The 10477-nt window shown below is 41.7% G+C and overlaps 1 protein-coding gene across 1 annotated transcript; it reads right to left on the bottom strand.

Annotated features, from left to right (window-relative positions):
- On the bottom strand, positions 1-832 carry LOC136514234 (uncharacterized). The gene has a single exon (XM_066508219.1). The coding sequence runs from the start codon at positions 717-719 to the stop codon at positions 372-374; it is 348 nt and encodes a 115-aa protein (XP_066364316.1). The 5' UTR covers positions 720-832; the 3' UTR covers positions 1-371.
- Between the last annotated feature and the right edge of the window lie 9645 nt (positions 833-10477).

Here is a 10477-nt window from a genome sequence, read left to right as displayed (position 1 = left end):
TTGTTGTGCAAACTTTGCCAGGCTGGGTCTGGGTGCAAGATTTTGGCAGGCTCGCTTCAATTCGAATCAAAGAAGCCTGAACAAAAGTTGCCATCTTTAACAATGAGTACTACAGTACTTAACAACTGAGAAGAATCACGAAAAGATCAGAGCAACCAGCTGCTCTCATCAAGAACGTGAAAACAAACCGAAATAAAAGGGCACTAGTTTGCATATACAATACAATCTCGAGTTCTCCAATTCCAACACAATTAACAACAACACCTATATACTGTATACGTAATCGTAAACTTGACGAACTTGCTATGCTCATGAGCAATCCTAACGTATGCCTCCGCCCAGCGCCCGCGCGCGCTCGATTGATGCGGCGATCAGGCGGCGCCGATGCAGGCGAAGGCGCGGACGCTCCGGGCCTTGGGCAGCGGCACCCGGATGAGCCGCCGGTCGGGCGAGAGCCCCACCTCGCCCGCCAGCTCCTCCAGCGACAGGGTCCGCCGGTGCAGCGGCGACCCCTCTGCCTCGGCCGCCGTCGTCGCCGCGTGGACTGGGGACCGCAGCTCCTGCTGCAGCCACCGCCTCCTCTGCTCGGGGTCGTCCAGGTCCACGGGCGCCGCGGAGGAGGGGAGGGAACCTCCGGTGCGGTAGGCACGGCCGCCGCCACCGGCGTGGCTCCGCCGGTCTTTGATGGCCTTGTAGAGGAGCGGGATGAGGCCTTCCATCAGCGAATCGCGACGTGTCAGGTGAAAGGTAGTTGGTGGGAAATGGTTGTGTTCGATCACTACTCACCAGTTTTTGGTCTCGGTCCAGGGGGAGTTTGGTTTGGTTGGCTCGGACCTTCTTCGCAACACTCCTCTTATTCCATATGAGGTCAGTTTTTATGGGTCAGATTATAGGAATGTCACGGTCCTTAGCCTGTTCGCTTGAATTTATCAGCCGGCTTCTATAATATTTTTCTCTCACAATAAAACAGCTTCAGCCGGTTTATCAGCCGATTTTAATACTAGCCGAACAAGCCCCTTGTTATCTGTTTGGTTGACTGGACGGGATCATTCTGTTTAGTAGGAGGATCGAAGGGTTAGAGGATGAAAGGAATTTTAACACCTTAGCAGTGGGCCCCACAAGACAAGGTCATCTTCCCTGCATCGTCTTCGCTTTTAGCCACCCACGCCGCGGTTGCCCGCCCCAGGCGCCGCCGCCACCTGCCCCAAGAGCCGTGTCCACCCGCTCAAGCGTCGGCGCCGCTCGCCCTAGGACCACATCTACCCATTCCAGACGTAGCCGCCTGCCCGCTCCCCCAACACGAAGACGGAGGACCATGCCGTGTACCGGGGATGACCCCGTCCCCTCGATTTCGTGGGACGAGGGTGCCCCGAATCTAAGGGGTATATTCCCCTTAGGGACTGACCCGCCTCGACTACGGGAGCTCCTAGGTTCTGTGCGTTCGGACGATTCCCCGTGCCAGCAGGTTCGTGCCAAAATTTTCGCGGTCTAGCAGGAAGCAGCGTGCGCAAGCATGAAGCCACGGTGGGCCATGTGCACCAACAGACAAAAGAAACAGAATTGCTAACATCGTCATATAATGAATGGTCTGTAAACTAAAAAAAAGTCGTAACTCCTCAACCGTGTATCCAAATTAAATTTCAATTGCACCATTATGTTTCTTACAACAAATGGCACATGAATATATTTAGAAAAACTTTCATTAACGAACATTTATTTCATAAAGATTGAATATTTTCTTTTATTATTGAGCAAAGGTGATATTCTAGGTTCAAAAAATAATGTTCCGCCTTCACAAGAAAAATGTTCTTGATTTAGAAAAATAATATTCCAGATCTAAGAGAAAAATGTTATAGATTTAAGTGATTGGTACTATAATATCCATAAAATACTAAAAATATAAATATATAGAATTATATAATAAAAGAAATGGAATATAGAAAAATAAAAAAGCAAACATGAAAATAAAAAGAAAATAAAATAGATTATAAAAATACATCATAGAACATCGCATTTATATCATGTGAACGTCATAAAAAACATAATAGAACATCACATGTATACTACGTGAACATCACACAATATATCATAGAACATCATTGTATACTATGTGAACATCACATATATACTACACAAACATCACAAAATACATCATAGAACATCACATGTATACCACGTGAACATAAAAAACATCATAGAACATCACATGTATAACACGTGAACATTATAAAAAACATCATAAAACATCACATGTATACTACGTGAACATCACATAATACATCATAAAACATCATTCCATATTACGTGAACATCGCATGTATACTACGCGAACATCACCAAAAAACATCATAGAACATCATATGTATAACATGTGAACATCAAAAAATCTTAAAAACATCACATGTATGCTACACGAACATCACAAAAAAACATCAAAGCACATGACACTACATACCATTTTAACATCGCAAAATAAATTATAGAACATCACATATATATTATATGAACAAAGTATCTCATTGAATATAGAAAATGAAAAAGAAAACATGAAAAAATAATTAAGTAAGGTAAAATAGAAAATAAAAAATAAACAAAAAACATAAAGGCAAAAAAGGAAACAAAAAATAAAAAAAATGAAAAGTAAAATAAAATAAGACAAACAAAATAATTAATTATAGTAAAACAAAAAGAAAAGAAAATATAAAAATATAAAAATGAAAGAATAATGAAAATCACATGAAACAAAAAATAAACAAAATTAAAAATAAATTGAAGAAAGGAAATAAAAAACAATAAGAAAAGGAAAGGAAAGAAAAGAAAAGAAAAGGAAAGGAAAGGAAAGAAAAGGAAAAATTAATAAAAGAAACATAAAAAATATAAAAAAATGAAAAGAATAATAAAAATCACATAAAATGTAAAAGAAATAAAAATAAAAGCACGAAAAGAAAAGGAGAGAGAAAAATGAAAAGAAAAGAAAAGAAAAGAAAAAGAAAAGGAAAGAAATGAGAAGAATTTAGTTTTCAAGCTAAACTTTGATAAATTGTGGTAAATCTTGTAGATGTCCAAAAATAATAAAACCAAGTTTGTTAGGTTCACAAAAATACCATATACCTGTTAGTGTATTTAGATTACAGTTAGCTGTTGTGATGCTAGGTTCGTGAAGTCAAAATAGAAAAACTTAATATTAGTTAGCTTAATGTTGTAGGAATTCTTGTGGCAAAATCGGTAATAGTTTTAGCTTTGAAAATTTTATAGTAGGTTCACTAGGATATTATGTACTTCCTATAAATTTTGTAGCCTTAAAATGAGTTGCTAAATAACGTAGTTATTACCCTTGCTTTATCGTATATAGCGTAAATCAGCATTAGGAGTAAGAATATCTGTAGTTGCTATAATAATAATGAATGTTATATTTCAAACTTGTTATTAGATAGCTTAGCACCATGGTCGGTAGCACTAGCTTAGTAGTTAAATCGATGTACTGCTATTTTAAGAGTTGCTGTTGTTATATTCCTAAGCATTGTATCGTCATTTTATGCATGTAGATCACGAGCTGGTAGACTTCGTGCCCGTCTGCGAGCCGGAGGACGACGAGGTGATCGAGGAGTACGAGGAGGAGATCCTCGTGCAGGAGGGAGCCCCGGAGCCTGCTGGTGCTGACCTTGCTGACTTGTCGCCTGCCCAAGGCAAGTCCTAGTGCATAACCCCTATTTTAATGATCACTGAATATATATATGTGAGGTGCATTTAAGTTACAGGCATTTTATGGAAACTACATGCATAAATATATCTACCCATGAGTCCTACTAGTACAGGTCGAATAGCTGCTATGATCAGGATATCGGTAGCGTGAGTAACCTACTGTTACTCGCAAATAGATGATAAAATATGATCACTTATGGTAAAATGGTGGAAAGGTAAATGGTGACCGGGCAGGGATATGGTTTGGGTATTGGTGGGTGTAAAGGGTTGTGTCCTACGGCAAACAGAGCATAGCTTGGTTACACTTTTTTCCCTATCCATGTCGATTAAGGACCGATCGTTGCATATGACTCTAGGCAAGTCACAGATTTATTGTTCCGAGCGCATACTTGGGTATGGGCGCAGGGAAAACTTGTTGCTCTCTTGTCGCAGATCTGGCTCTTTCCAGACCGACTGATTGGAGGCGAAGATGGTGGAGGTCCTTGCACCACACTGAGTTCGGAACTCAGGAGTGGGAGCTTGGAGTCCAAGTTTGGACGAGGACCTAGACACCTGGGATAGGAGAGTGATGGGTTAGTCCTGCTTGTGCTTGGGATACAAGCGGGGTGTGTGTTTTCGAGGAACCCAGCTAGGCACATTGATTCGTGAATCGTCGGGCGATCCGGTACGGCTTGTCTGCGGTTTAGCACCGTAGTAAAAATTGAAAGTTGAAAGGAGAAGAAATGGAACTGATTGATCCACTCTTGCTTGAAAATAGAACATGTGCTTATATAGACGGGCTAGGTGATAACTTAATATGGCTGATAATAATACATAAATAAGGACTCACTATTAGTAAGGCTTTCTGCAAAAAGAAACTAACAAACCATAAAGCTTATCATATTTCTTGGAGTTGGAAAATTATTCCCACTAGTCGGATAAGTCTTGCGAGTACATTGTGTACTCAGGGTTTATTTACCCTTGTTGCAGGTGATGCTTGAGAAGTACCTTGTGTGGAGGACTCTTCTGGTGGGCTCAGACGGATCCTCGTCCCTATTGCTAGATGTATATTTTTAAATTCCGTTGTTTATCATTTCGCACTCTGATATTTGGTATTGTAATAATGTACTTTTTAAGAAACTCTGATGTACGAAATGGACTTGTATTGTAACTCGTTCTCATTATTGGATCCTTGGGAAAAATATGGATCTTTCGGGTTCTCCCTTAGGGTGTGCCTGACGGATACCGCCCGCTGTAGTTTATTTTTGGGGTGCTTAGTGTCTGGTGGAAGACAAGCGCCTCCGTAAGTGTGCTAATTCGAGCGATTCTGCCACAGTTGGTACCAGAGCCAATAATGGTTACGAGTTTCATCACTCTTTTCAAAACTAAAAATTTGACCAATAAAAGCTTTGCGAAAAGTAGGATGTGATTAAGTTAAGTTAAATAAGTATAAGCCCTAGCAATATGGTCTATATAGGATAGTGGCACTGGTTTTATCTAATCAATTTTCTGTAGGTACACTGACTTACGTTGCATTAGAAATCGCTTAGTATACGGGAAGTGAGTGTGCGATGTGCCAAAATATTTTTACGAATACCGCTATATTCTGGCTTGAGTGAACGTATAGGCCAAAGCATGCATCATAATAATGGCATCTTACTCAAACTAAAATTCCCCTTCACATATAATTAAATTAGTAAATTCATAGGACTAACTAACGGAATGCTTTAATAAATGTGCTGTCATCCCTCTAATTCCTTGCTTCTGATCGGGAAGGTTGTTCTAAATGGATTGTTTCTATCTCTTACAGATGAACCTGAGGTCTGGACGTGGGAGCACCAGTGCGAGGGCAGCTCATGGTCTTGGCGAGGGCCACAACGAGAGTGGCCGGGCCCATGAGCCCAACGGGGAGAGCCATGAGGCTCCACTTTGGCTCCTCCTCCACCACCGCCGCCTCCGATGACCCACGCCGAGATGATGGTGGAGCTATTGGCTGCTCGCCAAGAGTCAGCTTGTGCCATGGACATAATGGCACAAGTTGTCGCGGGCCTCGCCCGCGGAGGCCCTAGGGGCAACGGTGGGAACGGGGGTGGTGCCCGCTGTTCTGAGGGACCGTCCTTTTACTAGGACTTCCTCAAGACTCACCCACCCACCTTCACCCCATATGATGAGCCTCTAGATGTGGAGCACTGGCTTCGCATTATGGAGTAGAAGTTTCTGCTGCTCGACGTGGCCGACGAGTAGAAGGTGCGCTTTGCAGCGCATCAGCTTTTGGGTTCCGCAAGCGTATGGTGGGACACCTTCCATGCCATGGAGCAGCCTGATCATACGACAACCTAGTAGGAGTTCACCACCGCATTCCAAGAGTTCTTTATCCCTGCTGATGTCATCAACCGGAAGGTGACTGAGTTCCTAGAGCTGCGCCAGGGGAGCATGACCGTGATGGGTTATGTGAATAAGTTCAATCATTTGGCTCAGTATGCTGGCATCCATGTGGACTCTGATGACAAGAAGAAGGACCACTTCTTTCGTGGTCTCGCTCCCATCCTTCAAAAGAAGCTATACACGGTGAACTATCAGACCTTTGGGGCACTGATGAACGCTGCCATTGCCATGGAGTTTTTTCAGCGGAAGTCTCAGGCCGATTGGAAGAGGAAGTGGGTGGCAGCTAGATCCTCTAGCCACCCTCACACACAGAAGATATAGGTTGTCCAACGGGGGACCTATCAATCATTAGGCGATCCTTCATTCCAGCAGACCCAACAGACTTCTCAAACTTCCTCAACACAGTACCATGCACCCCAACAGTAGGTGCTGTAACACCTCGGGTGTCTAAATATTAAAATCTAACATGTCATCATATGCATTGCAAAGCATTTGGCATTTGATGAAAACTTTGATGTGCATTTATTAAAACAAGTTTACATTTGTGTAATGAGTGTTGAATTGTATTGTTTGACTCAAGTTCAAAGTTTGTCTGGGTTTTGAATTTTTCGAGAAAACCCCGCTTTTCGACATTTAAACCCTACCCTAAAAATCTATTTCAAAATCTAAGCATATTTTGGGGTTGGGCCCAAAAGCAAAAGTGTAGAGCTTGGCAAGTTATACAAAGTTTGTTTTTGGAGTTTTTCAAGTTGTTTAGAAAAATTTTGAGTAATTCAAAAAGGCGTAATTCGTTAAATTTCCCTATCCAAATTCAAAAGTTCATTTCAAAATCTAGACCAAATTAGGAGATGGTTATAAAAGCAAAGTTGTAGAACTTTTGATTTTGAACAACTTTTATTTTTGGAGATTTTTGAGTTGTTATGAAAATTTGAGAGTAATTTGAGAATTTAGGCGAATGGCAAACTTGTAATTACTGTGAACAGTGTCCACCGCCGAGGCTACACCGCCGGCGACCTTCTTCGGCGTTCCAGGCGCGCACGTGGACGTCCTCGGCTTCGCGCTGGCGCGGAGACATCTCCTGCGTGGCTTCCTTGAGCTTCTGAGTCGCGTTATAAAAACCAAAACGCCGTCGTCGTCGTTCTTCTTTCTTCTCTGTTTTTCCAGTCATCACCGCCGCAGCTCCGTCGAGCTTTTGCCATCGACCTAGCACCGTTGCCGTCTTAGCAAAGCATGCTCCAGCTTTGCCGTATCTTTGCGCATCCAGCCAACCCACCAATTCGGTTAGTCTTGGTCGGGAACTCGAGTTGCATCGTCTTCTTCCTCGCGGCCGGCAATTCCTCCGTCGAGCGTGATTCGCCGTGGCCAGAGCTATACGGTGCATCTTCGTCCCTGGTTTTGGCTGATTCTGTTTTGTCTTGATGCTGTAGTACTTAATCCATAGCTGGTTGCTCATTTTGATCACTGCAGTCGTCAGTACACCATCGCCGACGACGTGTTGCTCCGCCATGATCACCGAGATCGTCGTCACGCCTCTCCGTTGCTTCTCCGACCTTGCTCCTTGCTTCAACGTGTTCGGGGTGAGCTACTGGTGCTTCCTCGACCTTTTGTTTGACCGCTACCGGTCTGTAGTCGCCGGCGTAGCGCTGCCGTGTCACTGCGTCCGCCATGGCCGATGACGAGCTAGTGTAAGGCCATAATCAGTGCTAATAGGGACGTCAATCGATGCGCCTAGGCTTGGTGATCATTTTGGTACGTTGGCCGTCGCCGTTGATCTCATCGTCGGCGAGAAATCGCTGGTCAGAGCCGTCGCTGCCATGGTCAACGTCGGAGGTTGAAGATGACATGTGGGACCCGTTGTCAGTGACTCAGCGTTCAAATGATTTTTCTATTTTCAGATTTGAATGAATAGTGTCTATTTTTGTTAATTTTGTGTAGATTTATTTAGAGGTCCAAAAATTATGAAAATTTTTGTGTGACCTCTCTGTGATGTATAGTATTTAATAAAAATATGAAATAATGTTTTTAGTACTTTTTGAATGTGATAAAAATTGCTCAATTTATTAATAAATGGATTTCCATGATTTTTCCAGGCTTATCTATTTATCAAAAAATTATGAAATTTGTTTTGCCACTTAGTTAACATGTAATGAACATGTACTAAAATTTTGAGCTCAATTAGAATAAGTTGATTTATTTCATAATTTTGAATTAAATAATTAATTCATAAAAGCGAATAGTAACCTTTAATGATTTAGGTTTTTGTTTGGACTTTTGGATTGAGTGATGACCTTGGGTCATTAGTGATGATGATCCTTGGCAATTGATGTATGTGTTATGAAAAAGATTTAGTTGTTGACTTGCAACTGTACCGCGAAGGAAAGTTGTATTCAAATTGTTAATTTTGTATCCATCATCGAGCATCATATTTAGTATTCCGCATCATGTTGAACATGACATTGTTATTACATGTAGTGAACGAAGGTGAAAACGTGGTAGTTAATCAAGCTATAGAGGAGGTTAATCCATTTGTTGAGGTCGGATCGAATCCTTGTGTAACGTCGCAGGAGCCGGACTTTTCCGTCAACGAAGGCAAGCCCCGGATGCATACAACCCTACCTTGTGTTTTATAAATAAATTTCACTTTTGCTTTCCGTTACTGCATTAAGTAATTAGGAGTTAAGTAAAAGCCTAATTGTTGCATTACCACCCTTGTTATTCCATGTTTACCATATTACCAGTTTTAAATTCGTATATGTCTAGTTTTGCTTAGCTATGCGTAGAACGATGAAAGTCAGGTGACTACCTGCCACCTGCAAGTTTTAAACGGAACATTGGTTAACTTTGTTAGCATGTGATATGGGAATGTGGAGTAATAAATCTAGACCGGGCGGACTCGGTGTGTGTGAGCCACAAGACATGGAGGTCTTGTGAGCGGGTTCTTTCCGCCTGTGTCGATTAAGGCACGTCAGTTGTTGAATTGCATGAGGTGAGAATTTGTAGTACTAACCACATACTCCGGTAAGCCTGAACTTGGCAATTCTATTACGAGAATGGCTACTCGCGCACTGGGAGTGGAGAGATGGTGGGAATAGCGTGTATCCACGTGGCCATGGGCTGGAATGGTGGAGTACTGTGTTCTCGGGTGGCGCGGACCCGTTCTTGTTTTAGGGGATCCGAGGGTAGGTTGGTATATGTAGGTCGGGGACCTGCATATGTCGTGTGGTCTGGAATTCCCAGCTGGGCTTAATCGGTTCGAATCGTCGTTGCTCCTCGGTTAAGAAGACTCAACTCACTGTTCATTATCGTAGTATTAATAACTGGAACTTAAGAATGGTTGATGAAGGTGTTTGATATGAAGTTTCATGATCTCATTGCGGATCATGTCATCTTTGTATATGATTTTATGAAGTTTAAATTGTAGAAACAAAAAATTTTGTCAAAGAGCCTTTACGCAAAATAACTTTGATTATTGCTAAAACCATACCTTGAATCCCTGAGCCTGCATTACTGAGTTTATCAGTTAATATTTCGGATAAGTCTTGTTGAGTACTTTCGTACTCAGGGTTCATTGACCCTTGTTGCAAGTGAGCCTCATGAGCAGATCTGTTTTGGATCGTGCTGCATGACTATCGTTCGTTCTGACGATGAGAAGTAAATGTGTGATCCTTGGGCAGGATGTTTATTTTGTGTGATATGTCTATATTAATTATGCCACTCCACTACTACTATGGTTTGTAATAATTATCGAACTTAGTTTGTAAGGTTTGAAACAACTGGTTTGTAAACTATGTTATCATAAGACTTCCACTGTTTTACTCTGGTTTTGATATTTGAATAAATGTTGTAATACTGCAATGACTCTGTAACGTGATCCTGCTCAGAAATTGTGGATGATTCGGGGTTCCCCGAGGACACCCGACAGTCTTTTTAAGTTATTGGAAACATATGCATAAATGTCAAAGGTCGTCGGACAGTGACAGGTGCATGTGGGCCCTATAACTTAGGAGGTTCTACCATAGAATGGTATCAGAGCGATCGTTACAAGGTTTTTGTTGTATTGTTTTACAAAAACTTCAAAATGAATTGGGATGACTAAATTTAACTTGAAAATTTGGTCCAAATTGCTTCTGACTTATCTTATTTCTTTCTCACCATTCCCTATTTGATTAAAAGGTTTTTGTGTGGTGGAGTAGTAATTATACTATGCCCTATATAAAATAAATGTTGTTTAGGTGCATTATAAACTTTGATGTTTTTGTTCGTAAGAACGATGCATGCATCATGAATAATTCACTTGTTACTTCCTTCACCTCTTAGTCTAGAATTAAGTAGTGAGTCTGGTTGGAGGAATATAATCCATCTTAGCTACTTTTTGGATTTTGATCAAATGGTCTTCTTAGATTAAATTGGC

The sequence above is a fragment of the Miscanthus floridulus genome, chromosome 16 (assembly GCF_019320115.1).
Source record: "Miscanthus floridulus cultivar M001 chromosome 16, ASM1932011v1, whole genome shotgun sequence".
Taxonomy (NCBI): Eukaryota; Viridiplantae; Streptophyta; class Magnoliopsida; order Poales; family Poaceae; genus Miscanthus; species Miscanthus floridulus.
This window is presented reverse-complemented; position numbering and strand designations above follow the sequence as displayed.